Raw genomic sequence first — 22997 nt, 5'->3', positions numbered from 1 at the left:
GCATTGTTATCTTTACCTATGAATAAAACCCATGGAATGAATTGCATCCAATGCGAGAACTACTTCTGCAGTATAGAATCGTGCCCATTTCTCAGGGACGTCATAGTTGCTCATCAGGTTTACAAGGTCTCCACCAGGCATGTATTCCATCACCATGTAGAGATACCGATCATCTTGGAATGCATAAAAAAGCTACAAATTAAAAGAAAAATAATTAAAATAATTTTTGGAACATTTTGTTTTCATATTAATACCTAACAAAAATACTACTATAAGATGGAAGTAAATGGTTGAACTATAGGACAGCTTTAAGTGCAGGTCAATTCTTAGGGCAAACATAAACACCACAAGGATCCTATGCACACACACCAAAGAGCTATAAACTAAATATTCCATAGAGGCAACGGGAGTCATTTTATAGCTCTAAGTTTTTATACTGAAAGGTTTTTATAATAGTTCCAACAAGGACAAACTTCTTAAGCAATGAAATATTGTACTTCTATTTTTTAACATGCACATGAGAGTTTACTGTTAACTTTAAAATGAACATTATAACTCTCAGGTCTCATGAACTTGGCTTTGGCTTAACTGTTCTGCATTAGCTGCCTCGCTCTGGAAATTTGCTTAACCTCTCCGTGTTTCTGACTGATCACAGTTTTTGACTGTAAATTGATTTTACTTGGCAAACCTAATTCTCAACTAGTATCTAAATGCCTGGCAGCTGAAAAAAATTTAACACATTTTTAATGAACAAAATAATCATAACCTCTGCTAGGCAGTGGTGGAGCACATTTGTAATCCCAGCACTTTGGAGGCAGAGGCAAACGGATCTCAGTGAGTTCGAGGCCAGCCTGGTCTACAAAGCTAGTTCCAGGACAGCTAGGATTGTTACACAGAGAAACTGTCCCAAAAAACAAAAATAAATAAATAAACATAACCTCTAACTTGGAGTGCATCTAACAACAACTATCTTTTTGGATTGTTAGAAGGAAGACCAAAATCATTAGCAAGAAACCGTAAAATATTGGGAATAAATCTATTGTGTGCTCAGAGCTTAAGTTAAAAAAAAAGAAAAAAGCAGTTTTTCAGTAAACACTATTTCAGAACAAAACACCACCAGACTTACATAGATGTCTTAAAGCCTTCACATTTCATTTTCTCAATAGCATTTAATCATTTTAGTAACAGGCTTGCTTCAATTGATTTTATGTGTTTTTTATGTGACATGTCTGTGCTCAATGTGGTGGATTTACATTTAGTATGCTGGTGTCAGATCATGACACTGGGTATCGTCTATCACTTTCAGCACTGAGATGGGCTTTCACACTGAACTGGAAGCTTGCTGTTTCATCCAGGCTGCCAGTCAACAAGCTCTTTGGATCTGCCTGTATCTATCCCCCCCAGTGCTATGCTACAGGCACATGTTGTTGCATCCAAGTCTTTGTGTGTGTGTGTGTGTGTGTGTGTGTGTGTGTGTGTGTATTTTTGCTGCAATTATGCCTATGCAGAAGATGCATGCCTAGTGTCTATAGAGGCCAAAAAAAAAGGAATCAGATCCCTTGTAACTAGCATTACAGATGGTTGTGAACTGCCATGTGGGTGCTTGGAATTAAACCTGGGTCCTCTAAAAGAACAGCTGGAAGTGCTCTTAACTGCTGACATTGGTGCTGGGGATTTGAACTTATGTCTTCAAGTTTTCAAGAACAAATGCTTTTACCCACTTTTATTAATTTAAAAACTAATCAGGGACCAATGGCTCAGCTGGTAAAGCATTCGCCTCAACAAACACAAGAACCTGAGTCTGATCCCTAGAAGCCATGTGAAAATGTAGGGCATTCACTAGTAATCTCCAGGCTGGGGAGATGGATACAGGATAGCTGGGACTTGCTGGCCAGCCGCATTCTGCATCAATGAAAGATCCTGTCTCAAAGGAGGAAGGCAAATGGCACTAGTTCTCATCCTGCCTCAACAAATGCACATGCACCTGCGCACACACACAAACACTCATACAATATATGCCCATGGATCATGAAATTAAAAGTAACTAAACTTAGGAGTAAGGATGAGAAATAAAGCATTAATTCATGACTACCCCAGAGTAAATGTATAATTTCTCACTTGAGTACCATAATTAAAGAAGCATTGTTATTCTGGTTGCAGCTTACCTTACTTACATACAATGTAATAAATAAAATAAAACTTGAAGATATCTAAATCTTTAACAGAAATAATACTAAGCATCCATTTTTCAGGAGTTATCAACTCCAACATATGCCTCCAATGACCAGTTTCAGGCTGGCCTTACCAATATATAGGATTCCAGGCCACCAATGTTACACAGTGAGACCTTTCCTCAAAAACAAAAGAAAAAGGACAAGAAGTATTACCTGGCACAAAAAGTTAGTAATACTGAAGCTAAGAAACCCTGATATACACAGGTGACAAAAAATGGAGACTTCAAATTTAAAATATGGGAGCTAAAGAGATGGTTCACTGGTTATAAGCATTTGTTGCATGTACCTATTACCTCAGCACTCAGCAAGTAGAGGCAGGAGGCTCAGAGTACAAAGCTATCCTCAGCTACACAAAAGTATGAGGCCTAGCATAAGATCCTGTCTAGATCAAAAAGATCTTAAAGACAGCTTCATATTTATAAGCAAGGAAATTCATGACCCATGAACTTTAAATAAGTTGGCCAATGGCAATCAATACTACTAGAACTTATGTATTTCTTTTAGAGATAGGGTGTTCCCTGGAACTCCAGAACCTTGTGCCTCTGCCTCCAGTATTGTGGCCATGGCTGTGCTACACCATGTTGACATTGGGGTATGTGTTCCCTGGCACTAAAAACTTAAGGCCAACACAGTGTTATTTGGGCCTTAGTGAAACTCAATCTTCTTATGTCCCCACTCTCTTACTTCAATAAAAGAGACATTTACATGACTAGGAAGTTAAAAAGGTATGAGGACCTCATGTTTACACACACACACACACACACACACACACACACACACACACACACACACACACACACACACCCTAAAGTTAGGGTAGAAATTACATTTCTTAAATCAAAGCAGATTAAATTCTACAAAAACAAAACAAAACAATTATTTTGTTCTGAACTTTCCAAAGATAACGCAACAAAATTCATGACTTCAAAATTAGTGATATGTTAGACAATTTTATAACCACCAATAAATTATTACTGTTCTAAAAAAATAAATGTCTCAGACATGTTTTTTACAAACTAGTACAACATTAAGAAAACAGGATCAAAACCATACCTGAACAACCCAAGGACTGTTGGCAAAAGCCATAATGTCCCTTTCTTCCCAGAAAAAAGCAGAATCAGATCTCTTAATCATTTCAAATTTGCTGAGAAGCTTCATAGCATACACCTTCCTGGTGGATTTATGTCTTACCTTAAAATTGAAAACAAGCCACTGGTTAACATTTAAAGCTCAATGTTTTGCTGAACAATTTACAACATGGCTTTAATACTTACTAAATAATGTGGTTGTTTTTGTTTCTTTGTTTCTGTTTACTTATCCCAATTAACTAGTATCAGGACCTTCATTACCACAAGTAATGTTATAAATATAAATAAATCTTCTATTCCTTATATTTCCCATAATCTGTCCCATCATGTATGTTGCCCTGTTCATAAAACTTTATTCCACAGAATTCTAGAAAGGAGTTTCCTGTGAGACATGAGATGTTTACTGAAATGCTTAAGGAAAACACTTCCCTACTACCTCCAGATCTGACCCAAGGTTTTCATGCCTTAGGCATGCCATTTAAAGAAAAGGTTTTATGAAAACAATTATTTTTGCAAAGATTGTTAAACAGGCAAGTGTTTTGTTTTTCACTTTTAAAAAGTTGTTTATAAAAATTCTTAGTAACTTACCAATTGAACTTCTCCAAATGCACCTCTGCCAATCACCTTCACTACCTCATAATCTTCGGCTTTCATCCGTAAATCTCTAATTTTATTTATTGTGTCTTTATCTGTATAAAAAATATAATTAAGACACCAAAGTATTGTACTGAACACTACTTACTTTACAATCAAATGACTGAAAAGCACAACAAAAAGGCAATAACAACTCTTCATTAGAAGTTAGGGCTGGGATGGATCAGTGGTTAAGTGCTTGCCTCATGAGGCTCTGTGTTTAGCTCCAGCACTCTATCCCTTGAAATAAATGACAAATGTAAAATCTAAACTTATAAAATAGAGAAATTTGCTATGCTAAGAACTGTTTCAAATAAATTCTGTAATGATTTCATTATTATATCAAAAGTTTTTATAAAAATCTAATGACATCAAGTTATAAATATAAAAACTACTGTGCCTTTTAAATTTTTAAAAATAGTATCTCATGTATCCAAAGTTTATGTGGTTCTGGGGGTTGAACCAAAGGCTCCATTTACACTAGGCAAGTATATTTTACCAACTAAGGTACATCCCCAAGCTGAATATAAATGCTGCATCAAAAATAATATGATTAGTTAATTTTAATTGATTTCTGGCATTTTAGGGAAACATCAGATTTGATTTAGAAAACATAGGTAGATGTTTTTACAACAATGAAATAAAACTGTGTTTATTAAGTCATTTATGATGATTCTTTAAAAAAATACAAATTCAACATATCAAAGACCTATGTACTAAAGAATTAAAATTAAATTTCTAGCTGGCAATCTTAGTACTTACAGTATTAATCTTAAGCTAGACTTTGAAACATGCAGTGGAGATTACTGAAATTAAACAAACCTGTCATGTTACTGATGACAATAATTTACAAATCCTCACTGGAAAGATAGTCTAGCTCCTAATTTGGTCATAGATTAAAATAGGGCTATTTTAATCCATATGGATCAACACTGGTATGAGATTGCATGGAAATGCTTCATATTTCAGTGTTGTCCATACACATAAAAAATTGTTAAAGTTTTAGTTTCTAATAAAGGTAGCTATAATATTCTTGCCTTCCTGTTAAAATATATGTTTAAACTTAAATATTGTTGTAAATTATGATCAACAGACACATGCAATGTTAATAAATTTCTATGCAAGGATAAATATATAAACTTCCTAGGTCACAGTACCGTGATGGCACTACAGAGATACAGATAAATATTCAACCAATCGTTTACACAAGTAATTTGTGCCTACTCTACATGAGGTTCTAAAGTAATCACTAGAGATATGGAAAGGTAACTGGTAACATTGTTAGTGTTTCTAAAGGGTCAAATGGTAGTGAATGAAACAATGAAAAATCTAATTCAAAACAGTATAAAAGAGATAAGCAGGGTTTCTGAAGTACTAATTAAAGCCTGTCTTGGAGAGAAAGGATTAGAAAAACTTTCTAGGGACAATGACACCTGAAATGAAAAGTAGTTGTTAGCCATGTGAGAGATCACGGAGACGGAACATTTAAGTGATGGAGTGGTCAAACTGTGTACACAAGGGCTTAGTTGCTAGACTAGTATGTTTTTCCTAAAGTGGCAGAAGAGGCTGGGGAGCCCCAATCTGGTTAAGGAGCCTGAGTTTTGCCTGTAAATCAGTAGTTAGAAATTATTATTTGCTGGGCATAGTGACACATGTCTTTAATAGCACTTCAGAGGCAGACAGGCAGATCTCTGTGAGTTCAAAGGCACCTGGTTTACACAGTGAGCTTCTAGGCCAGCCAAAACAAGAAAAAGGAAAAAGGAAAAGAAGCAAGCAAGGAAAATAAAAGAAAAAAGCTACCATTTAATAATAGGAAGTTTTGTTTTGTTTTCCAGATTACAGGTTTCTGAAACTCAATATATAAAAACCAAAGCACAATAACAACAACTACTAGCATGGGTTGGAAGCTGTAAAAAGAAACTCAGATAAATAAGCAAAATCAAATCTACACTTTACCTAAACTACTCTGAAGGGTGTTAATGATAAATTCAGTAAGGATAAGACTGGAGTGGGAGAATTTTAAGAGCATTTTAACATTTCACATGAGAAATTAAAAAAATCCTAAGCTGGGGTTGTGTTTTAGAATGGCCAGTGACACTTGAGAAAGTATCCCAGACTCTAGTTATAAGAGGAGTAGAACCATAAAAAAAGGTTGCAAATCTTGAGAAAACTGGCAAACAAAACATTTGAAATAAATAGGTCCTCCTAGTTCCTTGACATTTTGCTTGTCCTAGCACATGCTTGCATCCTACCAAGTGCAAAGGTCTGCTGGCCAACAGTTCTAACAAACTTAAGTTTTCTACAGCCCTAGCTACCCTATATCACTTCACCAAGAGTTCAATCTAGAACTAAGCACAGACTTACTTAAACAGTAAAGTCTAACCTGCAGAATTTGGGACTACTTACCCACCTTATCTCAGGATTTAAAAACTCAACAAAGCACTCCTTGGTGGAGGGATGCTATTTATGATTCTTTTGAAGTAGACAACAGTACACACAATAGAAGATTTTTCCAAACCTATCTTAGATGACTGGATTTTACTGGATCTGTAAACTCCATCAACAGGAAACTTAGGCTTGATTTTCACTGAAATTTCCCTAATAGTCAAGAAAAAAACAGTATGATAGTCCCATTTGTTTTACATGCAAACACCTTCCTATTTTTATTTATTATTTTTGGGGGGCCAGATGGGGATTGAGACAGGGTCTCAATACTTCAGCTCTGTGTGTTTTGGAACTATATAGACCAGGCTGGCCTCAAACTCAGAAACCCACCTACCTCTGCACCACTACATCTGGCCCTTCTTAATTTTAATTCTATGTTTTCTAACATAGTTGTGTAGTATCAATCCAAGATAAACTATTCCCTCTCACATTATTAGTCATTTATCTTCACCTTTACATATAAATAATCTTTGGGGGCTCTATAGTTATATCACACTAACACCCTAAAACCCACTGTTACTTCTCATCACCAGCATGTGATCAGATTATAACAATTATAATTAATACCCAAACACCAAGATTAGGGTATGAGTAATCAGGAAAAACATTAAGGATTAGCATAGTGATTTTTCCCCCTAGTATCATTTCATAGTAGCACTAAGAAAAATGGAGATGGGGCTATACAGCATCTTATAAAACATAGACAAACTTATAAAGGAACCAGATCTGAGGTTAAGAATTAAGGATATCATATGTAAGACAAATATTTACTCTGTCACTACGTAGTACACACTATTCTTAAAGGTGGGAAGAAATAGGATCCCTGGCATAGGCAGGCCATGTTCTACAGCTGTGGTTCTCAACCTTCCTAATGCTGCAACCCTTTAATACAGTTCTTCATGTTGTAGTAACCCCAACCATAAAATTACTTTGTTGCTAATTCATGATTGTAGTTTTGCTACTGTTATGAACCCTAATATAAATACTCTGTTTTCCCCTGTTCTTATTGGGGCAACCCCTGTGAAAGGGTGGTTCAATTCCCAAAGGGGCAATGAACCAAAGCAAAGGTTGAGAACCACTGTTCTAGAGAGAAAATAAGTAAGCAGTTATGTTCATTTCACTTTATAATGTACATTATAAAGGAAATAAGACCAAACTTTCTATAGTCTACATGGTCAGAAGATACCTATAGAATAACTGCTAAGGTACATTTGTACCTCAAACTGAAGCCCAAACTGAGCATGGTAATACATGCCTACAATCCCAGCACTTGAAAGGCTGAGGCAAAAGGATTGAGTTTCAGGCCAAGCTTGGGCTATTACACAAGGGACTCACACAACCAAAAGGAGGGGAGGGAGAGCAAAGACCCCCCTCACCCAAGACTGATTCTTTAAAAAATATAGCAGCTGTTTTCTTTTCCTTAATTCTTTGAGCAATTGTTTTCGTCCAAATTCTAATTTTGGTGGCAGGCAAGGACTGAACCCAGGTCCTTGTACATGCTAGGCAAGCACTCTACCCCAAAGCTAACAGTATTAAGCAAGTGGTTCTTTCTCTGTTCATATTTGTTTGGTTGCTGTTAATAACATACCATTAGTGAATAACTTCCTCTGTTTAGCTATATGATAAGCCAATAGCTTATTTTATAAGTTTGCAGTAAACTTATTTTATAAGTTTACTTTCTGTTTTTGTAAGAAATTCTACTATGATGAGACTATTCCACTTTAAGTTCTCATGTAACTATTGCTGTCCTCTGAGTTGGGAGTATTGGTATTCAGTCTGATATCATCACTGGATACTGTATTCTTTAGCACAGCTGATCTGTCAACTGCACAATAAAAATGTGTTACCAGCTAACTTGATAATATAACAGCATGCCTCAAAAGGACATTTAAAGTACATTTTTTCTATTCTTGTTTGAACACAATAGATACGAGCTAAAAAGGTAAAATGTGATACATGTGGCACTTAAAATACAACTTGTAATTATATCAGTATGATTTACACCACACTGCATAAGCAAAGGCTATGTATGGTCGGTCTCTGTTACAACTATCCAACTGAGCCGGGTGGTGGCACATGTCTTTAATCCCAGCACTCGGGAGGCAGAGGCAGGCGGATCTCTGTGAGTTTGAGGCCAGCCTGGTCTCCGGAGTGAGTGCCAGGATAGGCTCCAAAGCTACACAGAGAAACCCTGTCTCAAAAAACCAAAAAAAAAACCAAACAAACAAACAAACAAACAAAACCCAAAACAAACAACAACAAAAAAACAAACTATCCAACTGAACCACTGTAGCACAAAAGCAGCCACAAATGAGGCATTAAAAACTGAGCATGGTGCTGGGTGCAGTGGTGTACCACTTTAATCTTAGCACTCAGGAATCAGAGGAAGGTGTATTTCTGAGTTCAAGGCCAGCTTGGTTAACAATTAGAAACTGTCTGAAAAACAAAACAAAACAAAAAAAGCTGAGCACAACAATGTTCCAATAAAGCTGTTATTTATAGACACTGAAATCTGGATTTCAGATTACTTCACATCATGATATATTATTATTATTCCTCTAACTTTTCCAATTATTAAAAATGTAAATATTACCCTTAGCTTGGGCTTTAAGGAAACCAGGTCCTTATCTGAGGACACTGTTTCTCCTCCAGCTCTCCAGCGATAACCTCTACTTTCTCACCTCACTTAGACTACCCAGCAGCAGACTAGTTGAAGTCAGCTGCCATCTCCATTCACAAATCTCTCACTGTAAATGAAATGGCTGTAAATCTACTGACTCTCAGGTCACTTAGAAAATTTTTTAGTTTACTGATTTCTCCAATATTCCCATTTCAATTACTGCATTCTTCTTAGTTTGGCAAAACAACAATCCTATTTAAATCCAACTCTCCAGTTACTCTGTTTGCACTTACACAGCTTAACATGTCTAGATAAACATATAAAACCATGTATCTTATTTAAATCATAATCATACATATCAGGCTAGTTTTAATTCTATTTGTCAATCATGTATTTCCCTAACATACTTTCAATTTCTAATTTCATTCTAATTTCTAGTATTCTCCTACTATATAATATAGCATATGTGCTGGCTAGTTTCATGTAACCTTGACATAAGCTAGAATCATTTGAGAAGTGGGAACTTCAAGTGAATGTCTTCACCAAACTGGCCTTTGAGTAAGCAAGCCTGTAGGGCATTTTCTTTTCTTTTTTTTAAAATGATTTACTTTTGTTTTATGTGCACATTGGTGCTTTGCCTACATGCATGTCCATATGAGGGTGTCGGATCCCCTGGAACTGGAGCCACAGACAGCCATGAACCACCGTGGGTGCTAGGAACTGAACCAGGTCCTCTGGAAGTGCAGGCAATGCTGTTAACCATTAAGCCATCTTTCTAGCCCCAGGGCATTTTCTTGATTGATGATTGATGTGGGAAGGTCCAGTTCACTGTGTGTGCTGCCACCCCCTGGGCTGGATGTCCCAGGTGAGATGAGAAGGTAGGCAGTGCAATCCAGTAAGCAGTACCCCTCCACTGCCTCTGCGTCAGTTCCTGCCCAGAGTTCCTTCAATGACAGACTTTGATGTGGAACGGGTAAAAGCTGAAATAAAACTCTTTCTCTCCATGTTGTTTTTGGTCTTACTAGAACAGAAATCTTCAGACACTGTATTTCAGTAGTGTGTTTTTCTCTTACATCCTTCACAAACCCCGTACTGATTTTCACTTACACTGAATATTCTTTCTGTTTACTAAGCTAAAACAAATGAAGCACCCAGAAAACTGCCAGGTTACCAACCATGCATATGTGTATGCTGAATTATATATTCCCTTTCTAGCACATGTAGACATATTTGATCTCTTCACCTTTAACAACACAATATTCCTATTTTAACCCAATCCCTCAAAGTCAGTGTCCAGTAAATGTCCTTTCTTCCTCCTAAGCTTTTTACCTCTAAGTTCTTTCCCACTACATAGTTCAAAATGGCTCCAAATTCAGGGTTCTCAACTGCAAGATTAGAGGCATGGGCCTCAACATCTGGGCATAAGCAAGCTTTTGAATTTGCAAATAATTACAAATTTTGTACTGCAAAGTCTTTGTGATATTCCTAATAGTTTACAACCTATACATATTCACAATCACTATTTCACTCTTCTCACCATGTCTTCACTCATTCTCAAATAAACAACTAGGACTATGACTGCTAACTCATGTGACTAAATGTATATGAGACTGTCCACATAGACCAGTGGAATAGATAACCCACAAATAAATTCACAGATACAGCCACAGTGACTTAGTATTTGACACATGCCAAAAAAAGACACTAGAAAAGAAATTGCCTTTCAACAAGTGAAACTAAGAAAACTGGATACATACATACAGAAGAATAAAATCTAAACTATAGGTTTCCTTTATTAAGATAAACAAATTTCTTTCACAGGGTATTTATGAATATGAATTTTTATGCATCATTTTCTGAATCTACTAAGATATGCATTTCCTTTATTAATATGTTAAAGTATGCTGGTATGATTTTTTTGTACTACTGGTAGAAAGCTTCATTTGTGATTTTTACTTATCACCATATATTATGATTTGTTAAAAATTTTGTTCCATTAATATTACTCTTCTTGCATTTTTCCCTAGTTTAGTATTTCAAATAAGCTATATAAATGTAATTTTAAATTTAAAAGGTCATTTGACTTTTACTTATTTCTATCCTAGTAATGTTTCCATTTATAAAATGTAATACATAAACTTAATTACATGTTGTAGCTCATACATAGAATGCTAAACTTTCAGGAGGGTGAGGCAAGGCACTCAGAGTTTAAGGTGGGCTTGAGATGCAGTGCAAGATAAAAGAAACAAAATAGAAAACAATAGCAGATTAAGAAAGTTTTCTTTTTTTTCCCCAACATGTTACCCTATGTGTCAAAATTATACTCTACCCTCTACCTCTACACTAATCATCAACCTCACCAAGCAGCAGTAGTCCATCTCTGGTTACTTCACTGTTATCAAGTATGAGGGTGAACAAATATAAACTAGTAAAATGGTTCAATTCTTTCAGTAGAATACAAGAAATTAGCAACAATTTTATACTTAAAACTCCCCACTTCAAAGAGATGGGGAGGTAGTTCAATGGTAAAATACTTGGCTCATTTTTCATCACTAGAAAAAAAGGTTCCCAAACACAGAATTTGGTACTAAAACTAAAACTGATTTATTTTTAAGAAAAAAAATCAAAATAGGCAATTAAAACTCTTCTGTGTAGAAATGATAAAAAGAAATTGCAAGAAAGAAAAAAATACAACTATTTTGTATGACTATATTAAATGAAACAAATAAATGGGGTGGGAAGGATTTTATAATCTATTTCTTACTGCTAATTTTTTAAATTTCAAACTATTTTAACTATACAGTTTTAAGTAACTTCAAAATTTAAAATAAAGTTTTAGAAAAGAACATCTGTTAGCACATATAAACCAGCTGTCATGAAGAAAACCCTTTTATGATGGGTTGTCATATGTAATCAATTTTTATCTGTGGGTTTCAAAATGTAGTAACTAATTCTCTTATAAACAAAGATAGTGATCAAATATAATATTAAAACTTGAAGATGCACATACATGCATTTTAAAATATACACTTACTTATTTACTTTTCATCCTCCTTTCCACAAATTACTTTGTGGATTTTTTTGATAGGTACTGAAATTAGCTTTTAAAATTTCACTCACAAGGTGTCTTGTTTTAGTGCAGCAGGTAGTGTCATTCTTTATAATAGTATTACATAGAATTAACTAACGAAACAGTAAAAATTCAACAAAAGGGAAGCAGGCTTGAATAATCTGATACTCAGTTACATGCACAGTAACATTGAACTCTACAGAAAGTACTTACATCTGCTTAGAAAGTTGTCAATATTTTTGTTTTTTCTTAAGGCAGGAAAATCCAAATCATAAACCAAAGCATCTAATCCATCCTAAAGGAACAAACAAACAGGTAGTGTTAGCACATCAGAGTATTTTCTGGTTTTAATATTTAATGTCCTTTCTTCAATTCATCTTGTGTTCATTTGACATCCTTTACAAGGCTACATAAGCAACAGGGAAGATAAAAGTTCCATTATGTTTTATTTCATGTACACTGTTTTTAAAGTTTCTAAAGCTTCCAGCAGTGAAGTAGGAAAGTCACCAAATTGACTGCATCCGATTATGACTCATGAGTATATTTACAAGTATATTTACAAGGACACGAAATTTTACATCCCATTTTATTTTACTACTAAACTTATCACAGGTGTTCAGCAAAAAACTACATTTGTGACTATAAATGTTTTACAGAGTAATGGCTAAATAATAATTAATGAATCATAAAATTAGAAATAAAGTCACACATAATCACATAATCAAGTTGTACGTGTATTTAATTATAAAAACATACAGGTGTTCACAGGGCTCATTTTCTCTCTTTAAAGCACCTTCCAGGACAACAAACAAGAAAAGACAAATAGGAGCCCTTTGCCTTTCAAAACCAGACATTTAAGTATGTAAGCAAGAGCTGGGCAATGTGAAGGTGTAACAATCCATACGACCAAGGGAAAGTCTGTAATGATAATGAGACCATGTCTTGCTGTATGATATAGCAGAGAGCACCTTCAGGTAACCCTAAAGTGTCTTCATTAAAGAGTTGTGCTTCTGTCGATGTGGTTTTATGTACTGATTATGTAATAGCACTAATTGTTCTCTATAGAGAGAACAGAGATTTTGGATCATCCAAATAAAGCAATGAATTCCAGATAGGTCACAGTATTTCCCCTTCCTTCCTTCCTTCCTTCCTTCCTTCCTTCCTTCCTTCCTTCCTTCCTTCCCTTCTTCCCTTCCCTTCTTCTTCCCTTCCCTTCCCTTCCCTTCTTCTTCCCTTCCCTTCCCTTCCCTTTTTTGTTTTTCCAGACAGAGTTTCTCTGTGTAGCTTTGGAGCCTATCTTGGCACTCGCTCTGTAGACCAGGTTGGCCTCAAACTCACAGACATCCACCTGTCTCTGCATCCCAAGTGCTGGGATTAAAGGTGTGCGCCACTAATGCCCGGCCACAGTATTTTCAAGCTTTAAAAAAAAAAAACCAAACAAATTACATTCCAAAGAAAAACACACTTGTACTTACATGCTATTAAGAAGACAAATCACATAACCTCTTTAAGCCTGTGTTTTCTCAACTGTAAAATGAGAACTAGCAGCTATTTTTATATCTAACTTGTATCAGATTTGTGAAACTAGGATAAGCATGTGAAGCCCTGAACAGTCCTACTTTTCTTTAATTATATTTGTAGTTTGTCTCCCTATTGCTAGGAATGACAAACTATACATTTTGGTAGTATAGTGATAAAATCTTAAGAGCCAACTCAGGTCATGATGTTAAAATCTTCCATAATGCAGCAATTCCAACTGCTTTTTGTTTGACCATTGAGTTTGGTAGGGTAATTATTAATGAAAATCTGGTCACCCCTACAAGCTGCATCTGGCCACTAGCTGTTTGGACCTACCATCAAATATTTTCATTCTATAGTAAGATGGAATGATCTATGTTTTTCAGTGCCACCTACAGGCAAAACTCAAGTCTTTTTAAGTCAAAGAAATAAAATTAATGGAAAGATATTCTATTGTAATCAAAGCATACACCAACTAAGGCTAAGGGAAGTTAAAACACTATAGCAAAGAAGAGGGGTTCAGGCTTCTACTTTGATACAGTAGAAAAGCTGTACAATACAAGCAATATGAATGAATATTCAACCATAAAGTAGGACAAGAAATCCTCCAAAGTTCTATAAAATGAAGACTATGGAACTGCAGAAATCTCAGTGGTTAGGAACAACTGCTGCTCTTCCGGAAGACCGGTTTTCGATTCCCAGCACCCATATCGGGTCTGTTACTCTAGTTTCTGGGGTCCTGATAGCCTTTTTTGGCCTCTGAAGAAATCAGTACACACATGCTGCACATACCCATAAATAAAAATTTTAAATTTATGAATAAAAATATGAAATTTGAATTTCTTAAAGGTCCCGTTATAATTATTTAAGTTTTCTTGTGTAGAGAAACTGTAGAAGAAAAAACCAACAAAACTTCTTGTCTCTCAAGAATTCAGAAGTAGAGCAAAAAAGTATATAAGATATCTACCAACTATTTTAAGTAAGGACTACATAAACAGAAAGGACTATCTAATTTGGAGGGCTTTAAAGGCAGGGAAATATGAGAGCTGACTCATAAAGGTAAGATCTAGTAGGAGTAAGATGAAGACGGGAAAGCAAGGCAGAAAAGCAAGGAGTTAGAGAAGAGTGCTCCTGACTGGAAAGGGTTAAGACGGATTTGGAGGAGGCAATACTGTAAAAATGGGTTAGGGAACAGTAAAGTATGACACACCAGACTAGAAATTTAAGTGTTTATCTTCCAATTCCCATTTGGGAACAAGAGTTTAAAAGGAAGGAGGACAGTGGCATATGACTTCTTTAATTTGTTGAAGTCTTACAATAAAATAAGATGATGATCAGCACTAGAACACACAGGTAGAAAAGGAGCAATTAGGAGGATATTGTGATGTAAAAATACAGGCACAATCAGATAATAGACTAAAATAAATATTAAAACTGAGTGGAGAAAAGAAGCAAAAGAACTTGATTAACTACAAGGGGCAAGATGAGCTGAGAATGATAATGTGTGCCTAGCTTACAAGAATGGTGACTTCATTAACAAAAACTGGAAAAGATGTTTTGGACATACTAAATTAAAGTTCCCCAAGGAGCTTAAGTTATAAATAACAAAATGGCAGCTAACAAATATTAAAAAGAATTTTCTTTTGAGGTTTGGAGGCAGTTATCCAATAAGAGTAAATAAAGAATGAAAAGGAATGAAGAGTAAAGCCTTGGGAAACAATGGCACCTGAGAGGTAAGCAAGGCGAAATATTCATTGAAAACACAGACAGTAATAAAGATAGGAGACCCTTGAGAAGACTGAGGAAACACCTACAAGGAACTTAACATATAAAACACAACACAAAAGGCACTCAAGTTTGGACCTACCAAACAAGTGAAAAAGAAGCCAAATCATTTGGAATTAAATGACACTGCAGACAGTTGTACATGTTTGAATGACTTATTGAACTATATATATTTCAGAAAAAATATAATGAATTCTATATTTATACAAGTATTTCCCGGTTTTGTTAAGTTTGCTGTTTTTTAGATCTTACTATATAGGCCAAACTGGTCTTGAACTTATTTATCCTACTGCCTCATCTTCCCAAACACTGGGACCACAGGTACACGTCACCTTACCCTGGAAAACATGTTGTGTTCAAGTTGGCAAACTCTAGGTTCTCCTCTCCCCATAAATATTATCAATAAGCCATTAAACACACGCACGCACGCACACCTTACTAACTGGACAGTAGTCCAAATAATTTTGTAGGTGTTACAGAAAACTAAGGCTTATGGGCAAATAAAAAAATTTCATCAAAAGAGTAGGAAGGAGCTTCTTTTCTTGCTTTTCCTACCCATCCCCGGGCAAGGACAGTCTTCTGTCTTGGGCAACTGGTAGAATGAGTCCCATTCCCACATACCTTGACCCCCAAGACAGCACAGAGTAAGGGTCTACTGTTTATGTCCATTTCTATCTATATGAGAGATAACTAGTGAACCAATGGCTTTATCTGCTTCAAATAATTGAGACTGCAGACAAGTAGGCAGCAGTGCTACTCATAAAATTTTGGTGTAAGGTAGGCTACTACAAGCTCTACTGAGAACCAAGACGAGATATGGGGGGCATATGAGAGATTTCTAATACAACACAGTAATAGGCCCAGTGAGACCATTTGGGGTATTTGTATTCTCAAAAGCAGCCATGTATGTGACAGTATTTAGAAAATCACTTGCATGCCAAGGCAAAAAAAAAAAAAAAAATCACGTTTAAAAACAAACAAATAAACAATAAACCCAATAGGCCTTAAACTTTCAACATAAGGCAAGCCTAGCTAGCTGAGTCATTAAAGAATGTGCCACCACAGAACAGCATAGACCGTAAGAAGTAGTCTTCTTTTTTGTTACGCTTTTGTGTGCTTTTGGTGTTTGTACTTCTAATGTTAAAAAGAAATTTCCATCCAAACAGCTGGAGATAAACATTTGTCAGCAATCACTAACAAAGAGGTAGAGTGCTTGTATGGCATGCAGGAAGCTCTAGGTTTGATTCTGAGCACTGAAAAACCAGCACCGTGGCTCAAGTCTGTAGAGAAAAAGGATTGAAGTTCAAGATCGTTATGTACAAAGCAAGTTCAAAGTCAGTCTTCGACACATGCAAGAAACTGATCTTGTCTCAAAAAAAAAAAAACCAAACAACACTGGAAAATGAAAATCTAATTTGATTTCCAAGGTTAACACACTGGAACAAATGGCTAATTTTTTATTTTAAAATTCACAAAATAGACAAAGGCACATAAAACATGCCTTAATTCAGAAGAACAAATGAACAGAAAGCATCCTCAAGGAAGCCTAGACGTTGGGTTTATTAACCAAAGAAAAAAGAAATTCACTTCAAATGTAACATACATTAAGCTGAAAGATAAAAAGATGAAACTACTCACTATGCACAGATTAATCAGAGAGAGAGCAAAGTACATTAGCATCACTTAAAACTTGTCCTCAAAGGAAAGCAAAAAGCAAAAGTGACAGTGTTACAAGTCAATCCATCAAAAGGCATAGCTACCTTATTAAATGTGTATGCATATAGCTATGGAACTAGAACTGAAGAAGCAAAAACTGATGGAAATGAAAAAATACATTCATTGGCAATGCAAACACTTCACTTTCCACAACTGACAGACTTCGGCAAAATAACAGGCAGAGAAACTCAACATCGTGAAACCACAGGATCTGACATGAAACATACCACCTCAAAACAGCAGTACTCACATTCTTTTAGAAAATGGTTTATTTACTCCAGGTGTTGGTGGCGCACGCCTTTAATCCCAGCACTCGGGAGGCAGAGGCAGGCAGATCTCTGTGAGTTTAAGGCCAACCTGGTCTCCAGAGCGAGTGCCAGGATAGGCTGCAAAGCTACACAGAGAAACCCTGTCTCAAAAACAAAAACAAAAAATTAAAAAAATGATTTATTAAATTGATGTGCACAAGTGCTTTGCCAAAATGTAGCATGTATGTCTGTGTATCACATGCATGCTATGAGCAACTGAAGGTCAGAATAGGGTATTGGATTCTCTGCAGCTGAAGTCACAGGGACTTGTGATCCATCATGTGCATGCTGGGAACTGAACCCGGGTCCTCTGCAAGAACAGAAAGTGCATATGTCCTTGTTGTATGAACATGCACTATTTGGGTATATGCCCAAGAGAGGAATGGCTGGATCTTGAGGTAGACTGATTCCCATTTTTCTGAGCAACCGCCATACTGATTTCCAGAGTGGTCTTACAAGTTTCGCACTCCCACCAGCAATGGAGGAGTGTTCCTTTTTCTCCACATCCTCTCCAGCATAGATTGTCATTGGTATTTTTTATTTTAGCCATTCTGACAGGTGTGAGGTGGTATCTCAGAGTTGTTTTGAGTTGCATTTCTCTGATGGCCAATGATTTTGAGCACTTTAAGTGTCTTTCAGCCATTTCATATTCCTCTATTGAGAATTTTTATTTAGTTCTGCACCTCACTTTTTAGTTTCATTGTTTGGTGTTTTGGTGGCTAGCTTCTGCTCAAGAAGGTCCTTATATATTTTGGAAATCAGTCCTCTGTCAGATGTGGGATTGGTGAAGATCTTTTCCCATTCTGTGGGTGGTCGTTTTGTCTTACTGACTGTGCCCTTTGCCTTGCAGAAGCTTCTCAGTTTCAGGAGGTCCCATTTATTAATTGCAGACCTCAATGTCTGTGCTACTGGCGTAATGTTCAGGAAGCAGTCTCCTGTGCCAATTTGTTCAAGGGTAGTTCCCACTTTCTCTTCTAGAAGATTCAGTGTGGCTGGATTTATGCTGAATAGTGCATGTTCATACAACAAGGACATATGTTCAATCATGTTCATAGCAGCATTGTTTGTAATAGCCAGAACCTGGAAGCAACCTAGATGCCCCTCAACTAAAGAATGGATAGAGAAAATGTGGTACATTTATACAATGGAGTACTACTCAGCAGAAAAAAGCAATGGAATCTTGAAATTCCAGGCAAATGGATGGAACTAGAAGAAACCATCCTGAGTGAGGTAACCCAGTCACAAAAAGACAAACATGGTATGTACTCACTCATATATGAATTTTAGATATAGAGCAAAGGATTACCAGCCTACAATCCTCTTCACCAAAGAAACTAGGAAACATGAAGGACTCTAAGGGATAAATGGTCCCCAGGAATGGAAGTGGCATGAACTCCTGAACTAATTGGGAGCATGAGGTTAGGGGAGAGGGTGCTGCCACAATAAGAGCAAGAAAAGAGGAGTAGAGGAGAGGAAATGGAGGAGCAGAAATATTGAGTTGGGGGAAGAATAGAGGAGAGAGAGCAGGATGAGAGATACCATATCAAAGGGAGCCACTATAGGTCTGAGAAGAGATCTGGAACCAGGGAGATCTCCAGAGACCTACAAGGATGACACGATCTGACAATCCAGGCAATGGTGGAAAGGATAACCTAAAAGCCCTTCCCCTAAAATGAGACTGATGACTACTCTTTATGCCATCCTAGAGCCCTCACCCAGTGGCTGATGGAAGCAGAGACAGACATCCACAGATATACACTGAGCTGAAATCGGGAATTTAGTTGAAGAGAGGGAGGAATGAAGAACGAAGGGATCTGTACCAGGTTGGAGAAACCCACAGGAACAGTTGGCCTGAACAAGGGAGAGCACATGGACCCCAGATGCTGTCGGGGAGGCCAGTACAGGACTAATCCAGATCCCTGAACATGGATGTCAATAAGGAGGCCTCTGCACTCCAGGGAGCCTCTGGTGGTGGATTAGTATTCTTCCCTGGTGCAAGAAGGGACTTTGAGAGCCCATCCCACCTGAAGGGATACACTCTGGCCCTGGACACATGGGGAAGGGCCCAGGACAGCACAGGAAGATTTGGTGGAATTTGCAGAGCCCCCGTTGAGATCCCTACCCTGCCTGGGGAGTGTTGGGTGGATGGGGTGGGGGGGTGAGCTGGGGGTGGGGGAGAAGGGATGGGGGTGAGGGGAGGGAGTGAGAGAAGGGACTTACATGTGAAACAAGCTTGTTCCCTAACTGGAACTAATAAATAAATTAAAAAAAAAAAAAAAAAAAGAACAGAAAGTGCTTACCACCATCTCTCCAGCCTACTATGTACACATTCTTTACAAGTGCTAACAGGTACTTACCAGGACAGTCTGTCTCCTTTGCATAATAAATCCCAACCATTCAGAAGAATTAAAAACAAACAATATGTTCTCTTAATCAAACTGTATTCAAGCCACAATAAACAAAAGATAAAGGGAAAACTTCCAAACACATGGAAAAATAACAGATTTCTAAGAAATTCATCAGGTCAAAGAAGTCAAAGGGAAATACCAATATATATTGATTTGACAGAAAAACGGAGATACAACATACCCAAAGTGTGTGAATGCTGAAAGGGAATTGTGTACTATTATATGCCTTTATCCAAAAAATAAAAAACAAAAACAAAAAAACTCTGAACTGGGCAGTGGTGGTGCACACCTCTTTAATCCCAGACCCTCGGAAGGCAGAGGCAGGTGGATGTTAGTGAGGTCAGTCTGGTCCACAGGGCAAGTTTCAGGACAGCCAGGGAGAGATAGACACACACATACAAAAAAAAAAACAAAAAAAACAAAAAAAACCCTGTCTTGAGAAACAAACAAAAAGGATAAACAAACAAGACATAAAACACTATGCAGGCTGGGGTGGTACACACTTCAAGACATAAAACACTATGCAGGCTGGGGTGGTACACACTTTTAATCCCAGCACTAAGAAGGAAAAAGCTGGTGGATCTCTGTGGGTTCAAGGCCAGTCTGGTCTACAGAGCAAGTTCCAGGACAGCCAAGCTATACAGAGAAAAACAAAAAACAAAACAGGAGGGAGGGAGGGAGGAAGAAAGGAGCTGGACTGCAGAAAAACTGAGGTGTAGAATGCCAGCTTGCCTAAAACAAAAAGAGTAATGCTCAAAAAAAACAAAACAAAACAAAACAAAAAACACTAGACAGAACTAAGTAAGCCTAAAGCAATCCAGAGAAAATAAATCAGAGAAAATAACTGTTAATAAAATTATACACAAAGGAAACTCAAGAGAAACAGAGCTGGTTCTCTGATAGTAACAATCAAACTAACAACCTAGCAAGTTTATCAAAAGAAAACAGACAACACAAAGTAGTAGTATCAGAAATGAAATAGATGTATCACAAAAGATCTTGAAAATACTGGAAATGTGACCCAGAAACAATAATTTAAAAAAATAGACACAAATGTGGCAGTTTTGAGGAAGCTGACAATTCCTTAGAGAGGACAAACTAAAGCAAATAACTCAATATGAATATATTAATAGTATAATTCCTACCAAAAAGAAAAGAGCAACCTGATTCCTCTAGAGAATTCTATCAAATCTTTAAGAGAATTAACAATAATTTTAGACAATCTCGTCTAGAAGAAAGGAGAGTACTTCTAATTCATTTTGTGTAGCCAACAACAACAAAGCCAGATGAAGTACAAAAGAAAACTACAAACCAGTATCTTTTGAGAATATGGCTATGAACTATTAACAAATGTAGAGCAACAACCTATAAAAAATGATAAACAAAACCAACTAGAGTTTATTCCAAAGATGCAAGACTTACAAGTTATTAAAAAGGAAACCATAGTGTCTGGCCAGATGGCTCAGTGTATAAAGGTACTATTTTAATACCAAGACCAACAACCTGAGTTCTAATTTTTATGACCCAAATGATGTAAGGAGAAAAATGATTCCCACCGGTTGTTCACACATGTGCTGAGACGTGCATACTCCCACCACAAACACACACAAAAAAACAAATTTTAAAAATGTAATTTCAAAAAGTTTAAATGTGTATTTTTGTTTTGTTTTTGTTTAAGACAAGGTTTCTTTGTGCAGCTCTGGCCACAGAGATCCATCTGCCTCTGCCTCCCAAGTGCTGGGATTAAATGCATGAACCACCACTGCCAAGCAAATTAAAAAATAAAATAAAATAAATAATTCCAGGCCATCCAGGGCTACAAAAATAAATAAAACCAGAAAAAAAAATTTAAAGAGAAAAAGGATATGGTCATATTAACTGATACAAATAATACATTTGAAAGAATGCAATACTCATGAGAAATTCAGAAAACTATAGGTGACTTTTTCAAATTCATAAAGCATACTTTAAAGAAAACCTATACTCATACAAAATACACCCACATAAGTATAGGTCTCAACGCCACCATTTTCCCTCCCCTTTTCAGTCTCTGTGTGCTAAGAGTTGAATCCAGGGCCTCACAGATGTTAAGAGGTACTCTGCTACTTAGCTAAATCCTCAGACCCACTAATCTCTTAATTTTCAGTTTAATAGAAAGCAGAAGTCAGACACTGGGGAAGCAGAGACTGTGAACTTCTGAGTTTGAGGCCAGACTGGTCTACAGAGTGAGTTTCAAACCAGCCAAGGCTTAATAGTGAAACTGTTTCTAATTTTAAAAAAGAACTTCAAACCAAAAAAGAGAGACAAATTCTCAATATTTACTTCCATATGCAACCTGTCACAATACATTGGCACTTTGAATGTATCACTTTATTCAGAAATAATTTTACAATATCATGCATTTGTCAAAAATACTGGCTCACTCACTTGGCTCTTCTTAAATGTTGATACATTTTATCATACAATAGAGACAAATGATATTTATTAATGCCACCCCAATCTCACATAGAAAAAAAAACCTGTAAGCATGAAAAGCAGTTAAGGCTGGGCATGGTGTTTCAAATAAACACACAAAGCAGCCAAGCTCATGATCACAAAAAAGTTTTCAATATCTAGTCAACATATGTGTTTCTAAGTGACACATCCACATAAACAAGCCCACACATAACCATATTCTTAATACTCAAAGGCAATACTGTTAACTTCAACAAATCAATGTTCAGTTCTTAGGACCATCGTGTCTTCCTCAAATACACATCTTTTCCTTATACTTGAGTGATGACACACAACCCTCCCTGCCAACCCCCCAAGTTCCCTCTTTGCTGTGAAATCCCTTTTCCTATTCCAAGACCCTATTCAGTGAACTCTTCACCAAACAAAATAATATTAACTCTTCCCATAACCACTTTGTACTTAGATTTTTGTCAGCTTGACACTAGACAGCATTATCTAGGAAAAAGGAACCTCTACTGAGAAAATGGATACGTCAGACTGTTCTGAGGCAAGTCTGTAAGGCATCTTCTTGATTGATGATTAATATGAGAAGGCTCGGTCCATGGTGGACAGTGCCACCCCTAGGCAGGTTGTCCTGAGAGCTGTAAGGAATATATCAAATCATGAATCCAAAGAGCAAGCCAGTTCCTCCATGGCCTCTGCTTCAGTTCTGTCTTCA

General features: G+C 36.7%; 1 protein-coding gene across 4 annotated transcripts in view; it reads right to left on the bottom strand.

The window, feature by feature from the left end:
* The window catches only part of Rock1 (Rho associated coiled-coil containing protein kinase 1), a 108409-nt gene that overhangs the window by 70267 nt on the left and 15145 nt on the right, over positions 1-22997 (bottom strand). For 2 of the 4 annotated variants that reach the window (XM_027403636.2, XM_027403635.2), the window contains exons 2-5: positions 12304-12385; positions 3911-4011; positions 3288-3425; positions 17-192 (exon numbers count right to left, since the gene is read on the bottom strand). In XM_027403636.2, coding sequence (XP_027259437.1) covers positions 17-192; positions 3288-3425; positions 3911-4011; positions 12304-12385 — 497 coding nt within the window. Of the gene's footprint in view, positions 1-16; positions 193-3287; positions 3426-3910; positions 4012-6361; positions 6554-12303; positions 12386-22997 lie in introns of those variants that run through there. The other 2 variants (XM_027403637.1, XM_027403638.1) reach the window with 2 other exon arrangements.

Source organism: Cricetulus griseus, chromosome 2 (assembly GCF_003668045.3).
Source record: "Cricetulus griseus strain 17A/GY chromosome 2, alternate assembly CriGri-PICRH-1.0, whole genome shotgun sequence".
NCBI classification, from domain to species: Eukaryota; Metazoa; Chordata; class Mammalia; order Rodentia; family Cricetidae; genus Cricetulus; species Cricetulus griseus.
This window is presented reverse-complemented; position numbering and strand designations above follow the sequence as displayed.